The 15085-nt window shown below is 40.9% G+C and overlaps 1 protein-coding gene across 3 annotated transcripts in view; it reads left to right on the top strand.

Moving 5' to 3' along the window:
- SNX25 (sorting nexin 25) overlaps positions 1-15085 on the top strand; it is a 162198-nt gene that overhangs the window by 144362 nt on the left and 2751 nt on the right. For all 3 annotated transcript variants that reach the window (XM_014521684.2, XM_025208024.1, XM_025208029.1), the window contains 5 exons: positions 1014-1178; positions 5798-5915; positions 8845-8911; positions 10615-10796; positions 15075-15080. In XM_014521684.2, coding sequence (XP_014377170.1) covers positions 1014-1178; positions 5798-5915; positions 8845-8911; positions 10615-10796; positions 15075-15080 — 538 coding nt within the window. The remainder of the gene's footprint in view (positions 1-1013; positions 1179-5797; positions 5916-8844; positions 8912-10614; positions 10797-15074; positions 15081-15085) is intronic.

Below are 15085 nucleotides of genomic sequence, written 5' to 3'. Positions count from 1 at the left end.
CCTGCTGCAGACTCCCTCTTCTCATACTTGCATCCCATGCAAGGAGCTAATTCTTTACAGGTTTCCCTGCAGACTGATTTAATTAGGTAGAAAAACAAGGCAGTCAGGCTTCTCCAAATTAATTTTTCTACTGCAAAATAAAATGGATACGGCAGCCTGGCTGCAGGCAAGAGTTTAGCAGGTGGGGAATTACAGTAGTGCTTGCTAAGGGAATGACTTGTTGGTAAGAGTCTAAGAAGGTCAAGGGACACACAAAGCTCTCCAAAAATAAGCTATTTGTCAGAATTTTACTTTAATTGTGATTATGCTCAGAACAGTGATCGTGTAAAAATAGCTCCTTCTTACTCAATCAGCATGTGCTGTGTGTAGGAGCCCAGAAAGCAGTGCAAGAGCGAGCTGGATTCTATTCTAGGTCATGCTTTGTTACCAGAATTGTCAATCAAGAACCTAGTTCTCCTCACATGTATGTTGGCCTAACTCAATAGTAAATCCATTGCAACGGTAAGTCTGTTACTAGTGTAAGTGGGGGAAGTTCTGTCTCTGTGGGCTTTTCTTTCTTTACTTGTGGGGATGTACAAGCTGGGGAAAAATCATTTTAACTGTCACATCTCAAATTTGAACTTCTGGCATATAGGTTTTTAGAAAACATCCATCTAGTAGCAAATTAGTGTGGTCTGTCAATGACCGAGAGAATGAACTTAGAGCCCTGCAATGTCATCTCAGTTTTACATTTTAATTAAAAACATTTTCAAACAAATTATCTACAAACTAATCTACCTAGTGTAAGAATACTATCTATTTTGAAGAGAATTTTAACATGTAAAAATGCTATTAATTTGGAAAAATTACAGTTTCAGTAAGATGTGTTAGCATTGATGCAAAGCATTAGCTTTTTCTCATTATGCATCTGAGGAGTGTATTCATCACTTATTCTGGACAGGCTAACTCACCTTATTGCTTAAATCATGTTTAATTGCTATATTTTGAATAATCTGTATTTTTTTCTTCCATAGAAACTTCTTTCCGATGAAAGATTATGTCAGAGTGAAGCACTTTATGCCTTTTTGAGTCCTTCCCCCGAGCACCTCAAGGTTATTGATGTGCAGGGAAAGAAATCTTCCTTTTCACTCTCATCATTTCTTGAGAGATTTCCTGGTGATTTGTTTTCTCATCAAGAGGTGAGTTGTAGCAAAGTAATCTTCCTAGATTTAATCATCTGTCCAGAATAAGCAGGACATGTCATTAATATAGTCTATTTGATTGACAGTTAATATTGGAAGACGTTGCTTAATTTGCTCTAATCATACCAGGGATAAGAGATGAGAGTGCTCTACTAAGTTTGAAGTAATTTACGAATAAACATGTTTTTGTACCTGTGGGCAAATCTTTAATATAGAAAGTCGTATAAATTGCATATTTTAAGTTTAATGAAATCTCATCAGTCTGAGACCTTTTCTTGCTAGCAAGGCTTCAGACACAGAGACCTTATTTATTGGGGGCAATTCTGCTGTCATCTGCATTTGAAAGGCAAAATCAATTACTCTTCATGCAGGACTTAGACAGCAGTGAATTCCATCAGGAGGAAGAAAATCACTTAAACCATTTCAGATGCTGCAGGGCCAGTTCAGTGGAAGGTTTCATCATTTTATTTAATAGAGATGATTTTTGATGAAGTGAAACATCTCTGCAAATCTGTATATCAACCGTTTTCCCATTTTCTCTCTTTATAACTGGCCATCATGCTTTTGACTCTCGTGGTTCCCTGATATACTGTTCAATTTCATCACCTGTAGTTTCCTTCTTCTCTCCCCCATATAGTCTTCCCAAACCAATGGGATGCAGTATACCTCTGAAATAAAGGATTTTCAGACCCAAGATCAAGCAAATAAAATTCAGAGATATAGCATCCTTTTTGTAAAATTGTTCTGCTCCCACTTCCGGGACTGCAATAACCCTCATTTCTCAAATGTCTGAACTGCAAAGGGGCACTGGTTGGTGGATCTACAGTGGCAGTCACCTGCCTTGTGCTCTTTTAACTTGTCCTCATGCATATCCCCTACCTCTTAATATGTGAAAATGTGAAGGGTGTCCTCAAATAATTGCCTCTGCCACATGCAAAGGATGCAGATCACCACTTCTGTTTAATGGGCTCTTCAAATCTTGCCTTCATGCAAAAAATTATATTAGTTCTTCTGTGTCTGAGGCCCTGTATGGCTCTGAAAGAGGGTTATTTAACTTGGAGATGTCCTGAGATGCCAGTGCCATATTCTCCGTGCTTCTGAGGTGCATCTACAGTACTTCTCAATCCAGAATGAAATCTCCATGGAGATGAAAGGGGATGAAGAAACCAAGCCAATTCCTTCAAAAGTGAATGAAGATAGTGCTGCCTGAAGCTAGTCCTTGCAGAACTAAAGTGCTGAGGAAGACCTTCAGCTTTTTGAGAACCTTCTCAATCACTGTCTTCCTAATAAGTTCAAAGTGTTATTCAAGGCAAAGGAAATTTGCAAAAAAGTAGGATCATGTTTCTTCAGAGATGTGTAGAGTTCGCTTCATTCAGAAGAATCTGAGATTTCCAAGAGTCCCTCTGATATTAAATTTCACAAAGAAATCAAAGCTGTTGTGCACATGATAGATGTCCTGGAGATATCCAGATGACTAGCTCCATTTAAGTTTCCAGTACCCTATGATTTTATCTATCATGGGGGAAATTTAGGAAGAGAAAGGACCATTACCACTCTCTAAGGTGCAAGCCAGTTCCCAGTAGGAAACTTCAGTGAGAGTTGGCTTGAGCCCTAGATGAGAGTAAGCCTGCAAAAATTCTGCTGGTCCTTCCCACTATCTAGGAAAGGAGGCAGCAATGTTTTGGAGCAGAATGGGTGCTTTAACAGAACTTGGTTCTGAGTGTGGACTTTTGCCAACCCAGTCTATGTTGCCACAGCTTCATTCACTGCCATCTCTTCAGTGCTGCCATAGCCACTTATCCCTGCTGCCAGTCACAGCACTGCTAAAGCCTTTCAGCTCTGCAGGGCCAGATACAATGGCTCTGAGGGCTGGATCTGCCCCTCAAGCTGTAGATTGCCAACCCCTGATCTAGCATGTCTTTTTCACAACTACTGATAAACTCCTGATGCAAAACTGGCTTTGACAAAGAACATCATGAAGAGAACTTGGGAAGTCTTGAACTTGGGAGCCCATCTTTTTGACTCAGCTGTCACATCTTGTACTGAGCCATAAAAAGTCTGTATCTTTCAGAATGAAACAAAGAATAGCCCATTAACTGGAATTACAAAGAATAGCCCATTAATTGGAATTACAATACACATGATGTCATCATGCCAAGCAGTTTTGATTTTCTATTTTGTGCATTAAATGTTCTAGATACACCAGCTGCAAGAAACCCTTTCCATCCTCTTCTTACTGTTCCCTTTATGAGGCATGTCACTTCAGGCTATCACTTTTGAAAGTTGCAGTTCTGTTGTGTGTTGTAGACAGTGTTTGGATATAAATGCACTCCTGGGAAATGTAGTGCTGAAAAGTATAGTAGTAGGCAACTGTCATAACTGTTTTACTTACACAAGGAGGTCTTTTTTCAACTTATCAGGCATTACCTAATTCTGCATATTTCTACTTTTAAAAGTATAAATTAAATCATACTTGTAACTAGATACTAAATGAATACAAATATTTCATGTCAAAGATGGCAGATCAGAAACTGTTTTGTCTTCTGGAAAATTCTTGTTTCACTGCAAATTTAACTGCAGCTGCATTGCTAAAATAGAAATGTCTCTTCTGCTGTTTATTGTACTGAAATAAAAAAATAGACCTTCACTTGGAAGCTCCGGGATAAAAATATGGGGTTTCTTTCTTATTTTAACCAAAAAGGTGCACAACCCAAGCTCATTTCAAGTTCTTGATCTCAGGTGCTCATTTATTTTGTACAGTATGATCATTTACTACATACTCTGGTTTTTTCTCATCTTCACAATTTCTAGAGGAATATGCTTCTGTGTTGTGACTTTTTTGCTTTCTTGGTCAGCACTCATACTGCTCAAATACGTATGTTAGGACAGTGCTGTGTTTACTTGAAGAGAACACCCAGATTATAAAACAATCCCCTAATAACTACAATGAATACATGAACAATGTATAAATGTTATAATTTTTCAGGTATAGAATCTAATTATTAGAGATTTGCATTTGATTTGTCCCTTTTCCACTGCTACAGCAAGGAAAATAAATTTGGGGATCAGGTAGTCCCTTTGCTCTTGGCTTCCCCCCAAAGTTTTTTTTTTTCCCCTGGCAGCCCCTTCTCCCTCTCCTTAATTTCAGTCCCTGCTTTCCCTGAGCATATGGAAATAAGAAATAATTTGGAAAACAAAAAAGCATCTCAGCCTTGTTTAAGCTTAAGGGTTTTTGGGCGCTCTCCCTTCTGACCCATCTGTTCCATCTGTTTGTGGGCCCCTTTCCAGGATCATGGCTTCTCCTGCTGTCTGGTCTGTGTTCAGGGGGACCTACTTCTCTTCTTATAGTTGGGGGAGTTACCCAGGGATTCTGGTTTTCCTTTAGGGACTCTGGTTTACCTCTACAAACTCCAGGATCTCCCCCTTTCCTGCCTGGATCTCCATGTCTGAGCCTTCATTTTCTTTCTCTTCTGGGGCTCTTTCCAGATTGCACCCTTGGGAGTTTTGGGCTTCCCTTTCTCCTCCTTTTCTGTCCTTTCCATTTGTACAGCCAGTTCGTTGTCCTCCTCTCGTTTTCTGAGTTCCTTCACCATCCTTCTCAAGGCTATCATTTTTCTGAGCATGGGTTTCTTTTTCTTTTTCGGAGAGAGATTCCCCTCCTGCCTCCTCCGTTGCTGGGGTGGGGGGGCGCTTCTGCCCCCTTAGTTGCAGTGGGGCATTGTGTGTGTGGGGGAGTACTTTCTGACTTCTTGACCTCAGTTGAGGGGGACTCACTTTCTGGGGTCTTTCTCGTTTTCCACTTTTCCAACCTTAGCATAGGCTCCGGGACACTCTTTAAAGATGTTCCCCTCCTTTCCACACAGGTTATACTTTTATTCCTTCCCACACTCCTTGGCTTCATGTCCCTTTTTTTCACATTGCATTACCTCCAGTCTACAGGTCTGGTGCCAAATCCCTGCTGAGGGAAAACTTGCTTGTTGTGGGGTTTTTTGTGTGTTTGGTTTTTTTTAAGGGCCACACACAGGTTCAGCATGTTTGCCTAATGTGGGCCATGTGTTTTTGTAGTCATGCTCAGTGTTTGTTGCATTAGTTAACTTCATGGCTGGTTTCCATTGCTGAGCATGTGCTGCTTTTGGCATCAGTTTAATGACAGCCAATGTATTTAGCGAGATTTCCTTGTATATGATTATAAGAGGAGGGGCTTTTCCCCTCATGCCAATTTGAAGGAAAATCTTGTCTTGTATTTGAGTAAATACGGTAATATTCTCTCTTGCTTATTGTTTTTAAGATTATGTAGTGTAGCTATTTCAGGTCTCTACAGTTCACATGTACCATCCTTGGGAAGGTTGCTATAAATTTTATAACCCATTTCTTAGCTGTTAAGACAAAATTCAAATGAGGGTTGGGGGGAAAAGAGAATTACCAGTATTTTGCACCACTGGGGATGAAAGGTGGCTCCAGTTCATAAGCAAGGTATCAAAGTATTTAAAAAAGAAAAAAAGCACCATGGAATAAATGTAGAATGAGGCAAGAAGCATGAAGTGGTAGAGAAAGGAGAGCTAAAATTAATGCCTGTAGCAACTTCCTTTCATTTTGTGCTTGTCTTTTGTCTCTAGGAGGAAATAGAAGAGGATAGTGACCTGTCTGACTATGGAGACGAGGTGGATGGGAAACGAGATGCTCTTGCTGAGCCATGCTTCATGCTGATTGGAGAGATTTTTGAGCTGCGAGGAAGTAAGTTTTGAACCTGCTTGTTTCCTAGTGGACTTCATTAGACAAGAAAGCTAGGAAATTATCACACTGCTTGCTTTTATACTACTCCACTGAAGGGAGACCTTTTTGCTGTATAAAATACTGATTTTTATGAAAATTGTAAATATTTTTGCCATCATTTATAAATCTGAAATTCATGGCTGAGAGATTAAAATTTCAATCACAGTAACAGTGCAACAGGATGAGGTTTTTAAATTCAATATGTATAACTTTACTTTCTGTTGTTTAAAGGTTTCCAAAAAGCAGATAGGATCAGTATTAGCTTTTCATTGAGTGCTGCATTTTTCAATTGAATAAATTATAAGGAAAAGACATGTAAATGCGTTATCAGTGAATGTACCAGTGTCAGAACAACATGACTTTGAGGCCTATTATAAATAGCAGAAGTACATGATACACAAGGCAATATAAAGATAAAATTATTATCCTGTTTGGTACCAATATCTTTCATCCCATTCTAAACTGAGAAACTGCCTTTTTTTCTTGTTTGCAAATGTGTCCGGAATAGCAGAATGCCGTAAGTCATGTTCTCTAGTTTTGGGAAACAAGGAAGGCTTAGGTTATAATGCTGGACTTAGAAATGTAAGCCTTTTACATTTTCTTAAAGGGAAAAAATGCTTCTCCAATATGAAGCAAAAATTAACCATGTAGATAATTGCCTATAAATGAAGAGATAAAAAAAGGGAAAATAGCTTTAAAAAAATTGTTTATACACCTTTGGCCAAAGTCCTGAGATATCTGTAAGTTGTGGAGAGAAAATGCATTGGAAAATCAAATGATATCTTTGTCAACAAAAAAAAATTTAAAATTTGTCATTAAGACACGGTGATTTTGATGCTGGCCACATAGACATTCACTAAGCATCATATTGTTCCAGAATACTAACTCTCTTTTCCTCCTGTTTTTTGTTTTAGTATGACACATTCTGTTACAATACATAAAAAACTGTAAATAGGGATTCCAATTTAACATATTTTCTTTTTGTTATTTTCAAACATGGCCTTGGCTTTTTTATGTAGCTTGTTACTGATAATGTTTTGGTGATCCTTGCATTATATCTGTATTTATGAACTTTCACTAGCAGTCACTTGAGGAAAAAGTGGCAGGGCTGAGAACTGTGATGCAAGTACCATATTTACTCAAATCTAAGACTACCCTGAATTTGAGATGGCTCCCAATAATTAGATTCTATACATGGAATATTTATAAATGTCATAATATTCCATGTATAGAATCTAATTATTGGAGGAGGGTCATCTTTAATTCATCTCTCCCACCCCTAGGGCAGAGGCTGGTAGTGTAGACAGGTCAAGCAGCTTGCCTTCTGCCCCCAGCCTGCCTGCTTCCCTGCTTCCCTGCTCCCCCGCACAGCCTCTGCTCCATGCTGCTAGTTCCATCCCCATTCTAGCCTGGGGCACAGAGTACAGCCCCAGCCCCCGTAGCAGCCGTGCAGGCTGCGTGCCACTGCTATAGGCCAGGCTGGGGGTCTACTCAGTGCCCCAGGCTGCAGCATGCATGGAACCTGCCATCACAGAGCAAGGGTGAGGAGGTGGGAGAGCAGAGGTTGCGTGGAGGAGAGGGAGATGGGTGGAAGAGGCTGCAGGAAGGAGATGGCAGGATACAGAGGCAGCAGGAGTTGGCTGGGACAGGCATCAGCTGCATCTATGACCAGACTCCAGGTAGGGGCTATATCCTAAGCTCAGCAGGCACCTGCCCCCCACACCCTCATATGCAATTCTAAGATGAGGGCCTTTTTCCACCTATGTTAAATGGGGGGAAAAATCTTCATCTTAAACAAGTAAATATGGTAGTTAAAAGCAATCACTGAACCTTTCCATTTTCAGCCCTTGGACAAAAGGGGGACTGTCTGGACTGAATTTCTCTCCTATTCCCTGGCCAGTGTAGCTTTTGAACACACAAAACTCCTAAACTTAGCTCTAAGGGGAACGATCTGACAGGCGCACACATGCAAGGGCTCACATCTCCTGCGGGGCAAATAGTTGATGCTTTTCCAGCCCACCATGTTAAGACATGGGCACACAAACAATGAAAAGGGGCAAAAATGCCTGAGGCTAGCAGCTTGTATCTACTGCTGGGCAAGAACCAGTAGTTACCACAGAATAACAGACATGCTGTTATTATTCGTGTGCTCATGCCCTCTGAAATTCATTTTAACTTTTATAAAAGTGATCATAGAATTAATCTCACAAAATAACTCCTGATTTCATTAGCTTTGGGCAACCAGCTGTAAAAGTTTAAATGACTGCCAAATATGAACCACCACAACAGCTCTTAATACAGTGCTTAGGACAAAATTTGAATTTAAGTGAAAATGTCACTATCAGAACCATCTGAAGTGAGAACAGGTATCCCATGCCAAATGTGAATATTATTTCTTGGAAACCTGCTGATTGTGCAGTGACCTTTAGTCTTTTAGGCAGACGAGGTTCTTTGGGTAAATCTCAGATCTTTTATTAGACCAACTCAAATAGCTGAAAAAAATTCTTCTTGGCAATTCTCAGCAATTGGAAAAAATCTTCTTAGCTTTCGGGCTTGCTAAGAAGAATTTTTCCAACTATTTGAGTTGGTCTAATAAAAGATACCAGATTTACCCAAAGATCCTTGTCTGCCTCTGTGCTTAGACCAACATGGCTACAACCCACACCCCTTTAGTCCTTTAGAAATGTGAAGGAACTACTAAGGTAGCCCAGAAATGAGAGCATGGCAGGATAAAAAAAATCAAAAGAAACAAGAGGATGGTATATGTAAAATTTTAAAGGTATAAAATTAATACAGCTAATCCTAGATCAACATATTTTATAGTGTATTCTTGAGTAATGACTGTCAGACTGATCTAGTTGCTTTATTTTCTTCTCTTTCATTGTTCTAGTGTTCAAGTGGGTCAGAAAGACATTAATTGCACTAGTACAAGTCACTTTTGGAAGAACTATCAACAAGTAAGTAGCTATTGCTTTAGTTCTGATCCTAGAATCAATGCTCCATGAATAAATAAGTTATAACAAAAGAGTTAGTAGCAATCCCTTTGCATAATTGTGACCTAGCCATTGTTGTCTTTCTGCAGTTTCATTTTATTCAGGTGTTAATTGCAGGAGAAACAAGCACAGAAATTCAGTCAGTTATCCTTCTGCATGTATAATTTATACCACAGTCCTAATATCAGGCTTATTTCACAGGGAAAGAGGCCTGTGTGGTATATTGAGAGCCGGATAAAATCCAAGAAATATTTTGAAAAAATTGTCCTTGGTCAAAAGGTATCGAGTAATGGAGATCTTCTGCCAGGGGCAAATGCCTCTTGTATATGTGCGACTCTCAGAGTAGACTTTTGGTGTAAAATCGTGGCAGTGGTGGAGCAATGTAGCCATACTAGTTCAGGAAATATGTGAGGCAGGGATTTTTGTGGGTGATATCTTTTATTGGACCAATTGCTTGGGATAATTTTAAACAAACTTTTGAATGTAGGGCATTCTTCTTCAGGTGACCTGAATTTTAGAAATTGGTAACAAGAGGGAGAGTCAGCACCAGATTGCCAGCTAACTCCTGATGTAACATCAGCCATGTACACCATGAATCATAATTCAAAAACTTCTGACTTGGCAAAATCTGTTACTCCTGTCTCCTCTACTGGCTTTATGCCTGTAGTCTACCAGCACCATTTCCATGCTTCTTCCTCTTCTTCCTTCCCTGCCCCCAAGGAGGAATACAAGAAGGATAAGTTTCCATGTTGTCTCTCTCTAAAGTGCTGCCTGGGGCAGAGGGAGCTAAAGGACCCATTTAGTTCTGGGCTGTTTCATGGTCCCTGTCATTATTGAGATCAATATTGGGAGCCTCTCTTAGTTGCAGCAGTTTTTCTGAATTGCCCTATGAACCACAGCTGTGCCTAGAATCTCTTCAGTTTGGTGTGCTGGTTCTGTCTCTGGTTCATTTCCTGGGCCAGGACTTTCCAGGTGGTCTTTGGAAAACAACTTTCCATATTTGCTACACTGGAGAAATCCTCCCTGACCATGTACAAGGCTTTTGGAGAATCTTTCTGTTGCTTTAGCTGTAAAATTACAAATCACAGATGAGGATTTCACCTTCCTTCCGTTAGGAGCTTGAACTCTATCATTTGTAGTTACTGTCACCTAAGTTAGCTTCCACCTTCGCATTCTCAGCCAATTCCTCCCTGTTTGAGCAGCAAGCCTTTTCATCACCTATACCAAAAAGTTATCCCTGACACAGCAAAGCTTGCTGAACTGCCTGTGCACTACCGTATTTTTCATAAGCCCATGGTATCTAGTTGCAATATAGCACTTCACTCTCCTCCTTTTCCTAACTAAGCCTTTGTGCTGCTACTGCTTTTAACATGCATATTCCTTACCTTTTGTTGGAAGTCAGATTTTTGCCACTCCCAGTATTGCAGTCACACATTGAAGCAATTTAAGCCCTATTTCTGGTTAGAGTGTGCATAGCTTGTTTGTTTGGATCCTGGTCAAATCATCTGAAATCCTAGTTTAATAAACTGGTACAGGTGTATGCTGTCATTCAGATGGAAGGTCATTGCTTCCATCTCAAGAGACAATCCAGGGTGAAAGGGCTTGTGCTGCATAAGAGTTGAAATACAAAGGTATGACCTCTTCTCTTTTTACATTTTTTTTTGAAGACAGATACGTGACACAGTAAATTGGATTTTCAGCGAACCAATGCTTGTTTACTACATTGGTGTGTTCCGAGATGCTTTCTGGCCAAATGGAAAACTGGCACCTCCAACAAGATCCAGAAGCAATGAGCAAAGCCAGGAGACCAAACTGAGAGCACAGCAAAAACTACTTGAAAACATTCCAGGTAAGAATATCACAGTCAGAGACGAGAAAAATAAAGGTGCAGCTCAGTTTTTTTCTGTTTTTGCCCTGCCTTCTAAGGTTGGAACCTGTTACAACACTGGTACCACCCTTCCTCCCTTGTGTCTCTGGATGGTGTCATGCAGCACTGCTCTGTGCTGAGGGGACTTCTGTGCCCTGGTCTAACAGAAGCAAAATCAGTGGGACCTGGCTGGGTTTTTTGGTTAACACTTGGGTTTTTTCTTAGAATCATAGAAGGACCGGAAGGGACCTGTAAGATCATAGAGTCCAGTCGCCTGCCATGGGCAGGAGGTGATTGGGTTCAAATGAACTTCATGAGGTGCTTGTCCAACCTCCTCTTGAACACCTCCAGGGATGGTGGCTGCACCACCTCTGCTGGGAGTGTGTTCCAGATTCTAGTTACTCTTATGGAAAAGAAGTTTTTCCTTATGTCTAGCCTAAATTTTTCCTCAACTAACTTGTGCCCATTGGACCGCATCCTCCCGTTGGGTGCCTTTCTGAAGAGTTGCTCCCCTAGATCTTGGTGTTCACTCCTGACATACTTGTAGGCGGCTATCAAGTAGCCTCTCAGTCTTCTCTCACTCAGACTGAACAGACCCAGTTCCCGGAGTCTCTCTTCATAGGGGCTATCCCTCAGGCCCTTGATCATGCGGGTGGCCTTTCTCCATACTCTTTCGAGCTTATCCACATCCTTCTTGAAATGCAGTGCCCAGAACTGGACACAGTACCCCAGTTGTGGCCATTCCAATGCTGAGTAGAGGGGGAGGAGCACCTCTCTGGATCTGTTCGCAACACATCAGCTGATGGATGCCAGAGTTGTGTTTGCCTGGTTGGCAGTTTCATCACACTGACTCGTATTCATCCTTTGGTCAATTGTCACCCCCAGGTCCCTTTCAGATGCAGTGCCAGCCAGTGGGCTACTACCCATTGTATAGTTATGGTGAAGGTTCTTCCTACCCAGATGAAGGACCCAGCACTTATCCCTATTGAATTTCAGCTGATTGCGTTCTACCCATAGGACTAGCCTTTTTGAGCTTCAAATAATATTGGGGCTAGCTTAAAGTTTTCCCATGGGTCAGAATATCCAGTAAAAACTTAGTGACTGTTCCCACCATTCCCTATTGAGATGTTTGACCTTTGTGAGTAAGTAGGTAGTCATTTTAGAATAAGGTAGGAAAAGTAGTAAAGATTAAAAAATTAAAATTTAAAAACCCTAATCATGTCATGATACTGGGTTGCACACACAATTGGCTGTGCACCTGTGTGGACTTCTTCCTTTTGCCCTGGTGTTTTTGATCACCTTTCCATGGTAGAATACTGCAATTTAGAGATTGAGAACAAGAGGAGTATCTGAAGTATCCTAACACTCATACCCGTATTTTAACCACTGAATAGGCTTTTCCTTGGCAGGTTAATACACTCACCTTTTCATACAGATTTGTCTTCATTCAGCAAAAGGAGAAGCACTGTAAGTCATTACCTTGAAAATTGAGTATCTGAAGTTAAACTAAGGATTCCATACTGAGTCATCAAAATAAGTGATCTGATTTTCAGAAGCACTGAACACCCTGCAGCTTCCACTAGCTCCCTAATGGAGACTTGGTCTCAGCACTCTAGTTTAGCCATATGATCCTGGTTTTGTTCTAATTGCTGTTAATTGCCCTGAGTCAAAATGGCTTGGCACATGATTCCAAGCGTGGTACTCCTCAGAGGTGATACGGTTGGAGAAATTCTATTAATGTCAAGTATCCTCACTGTTCAAAATGTAAATGTGTTTCTAAAGATTTGGAGCCTGCCCAAATCCTCCATTTCAACACTGCTACTCAGTCCATTTGAGGTGCACAGATGTAATTTGGCTGTCGGAATAACCAGTACTCTCATTTCCAGGGGTCATCAGGAAACACCCGTCCCTGAATATTCTTAATGTTTTCAATGTGTCTGTGTAGGGGTTAAATCCTTATTACGGGCACAGTTTGGAGCCCTGCAGATTTTTAAAGTTCCTGGATACTTCCCATTAAGAGACTCTGCTGTTAGTTGCTTATAACTTCGCCAAACTTTAACAGTTTGGGAACAGTTAACTTTATTGCTGGCATTTCCTAAATTTTGAGGGCTTGACTTTGCAATTGTAATATACTTTTAACATAGCATAATTTTTCATGTGTAATTACTTTATTTAAAATTAACCCCACGCTATAATTTTAGCTTAATATTGTTTTATCAAGCAACCCAAAATACGTAATACCCAAAATCTTTACTTAAATATGTAACTCAGAATAATCAATATGCTTCAGGTGAACTCTTCTACTTTTGTACTAGGCACAAATGGCTGATGATTCTTTTGACTGGAGCTTGTAAAACAAGCATGCTATCGAGTTTGTATAAAACTTGATTGACTCTCTGGGGAGGTTTTATATTGGTCCTCCTACCATCATCTTGAAGCCCTGCACAAAATTGTGGTATAGACAAATGTAATAATCTTCAAAAATAGGTGTAGTCCCCAACTTGCACTTAAGTCAGGGGTGGGCAAAATATGGCCCATAGGCTGTATCTAACCCACCAATTGAACCTATCCAGCCCACTGGCCACCGCCAGGAGTCTGAGGAGGGAAGGCTGTGCTGCTTCGTTCTGCTACAGCTGGGACTGGACCAGGCCGTGCAGTGTACAAACTCCTCCTCCGCCTGTACCCACATCCATTTCCCCAACCTCCACCTGGCTTCCTGTTGGCACTGCAGCTGCCAGCAGCTGGGCCTGCATGGAACGACGCGATGCAGTGTGCCAAGTAGCCGTCCCTCCTGACCACCCACCTGCTGCGATGAGCCACTGGCATCACTAGTCCATGCTGGCCATAGTAGGAGCTTGGCCCAGGGCAGCTGCCCCTGACTTTCTCAGTGTGGCAGTGGCAGTAGCTTATTGCAGCAGGCAGGATGACTACTCAGCATGTCCTGTGTGGGCCCAGATGCCAGCTACGATGGTGCCAGGACTGCACAGCACCAACAGGAAGCTGGGGGTAATGGATGTGGGGAAGGGGTGGGGGTGGAGGAGTCTGCATGCTCTCTGGCCCGGCCCTCGCTGCGGCAGAGCAGTGCAGGGCTCAGCCCTCCTTCCTCAGACTTATGGCAGGAAACCATGGGCTGGGTAGGATCAACTGGCATCTTTTCTTCCCCTTTCCTCACCCCTGGCCCTCAGCAGCTGACCAAAACTCCTTAAGTGGCCCTCCAACCATAATTGCCCACCCCTGACTTAAGTCCTTCATTGAATCTGGAATTTTACAGAAAATCTCTTAATGGTCAGCCATAAACTTCAGTTTTTATCCAAATGTGATTTGAATATCCTGTTTCCTAATCTCCTTATCTCTGAGATTAGAGTAGGCTTCAGTGATCTATTTGGTTGCTTCCCAAAGATTTGTTATACATGCTGTTAAGTATTTTTTTCTTTTCTTTTAATGGGTTTGATCTGTATTATTTTTCAACAGACAAACATACAGCACAAGATGTGCATAGCAAATACTTGGCATATAAATTATAAAGCACATTATAATGACTTTAGATTTATTTAAAGTCTAGCATAATTATTCAACAAAAACTAGAAATTGTCTTAGAGTACTCCTTTTTTATATAGCTAAACCAAATAGGCTGAATTTCATGGTCAGATTGACATTTATTAAAGTTCTTTTCCTATTTGATTTAAACTAAATTATTCATTTAGAAATTCATTGTTTTTGTGTGTGTGGTTGTGGAATATGGAAGTGTTTTAATTTTGAGAGACAAAGCAGACAGTAAATCCATTTTAATTTTTTTTAGGAATCCATCTCCACTTGTGGGGGCATGGTGGCAGTGTGTCTAAGGCATCTCTTTATAGCTTTGGAGGTATAAGTTTTAGCCCTGCTCTGGACTTGCACTAAAGGGAACGCCCATTTGACCCATCTGTAAATGGGTATCAAGTTAGAAGTGGCCAGACTTGAATGTCATCCACATATGCTTGCTATAGAAACTGGCATAAGCCACGCTAGCCTGATGAGTTTTATAGGATTGAGTGATTTAGTCATGCACATCCTATCTTTAATCATATGAGTAGTCTCAATAAGTGATTGCTGATGTGTCTGTTAGTCATGCGTTTTAAATATTTTCTTGAATGGAGGCCCAGTGCATATTATTAACTGTGCATCATGTCACATGGTGTAGCTACTGCTTTTGCCATTTAGTAATGTTCGGGCAGAGTTTTAATGACATTTAAGAGTAAGCTAAAGGAACATTTGTTTCAGATGCTCTGCTG

This window comes from Alligator sinensis, unplaced genomic scaffold (genome assembly GCF_000455745.1).
Source record: "Alligator sinensis unplaced genomic scaffold, ASM45574v1 scaffold528_1, whole genome shotgun sequence".
NCBI lineage: Eukaryota > Metazoa > Chordata > Crocodylia > Alligatoridae > Alligator > Alligator sinensis.
The sequence above is the reverse complement of the archived record's forward strand: the minus strand, read 5'-3'. Positions and strand labels throughout refer to the sequence as shown.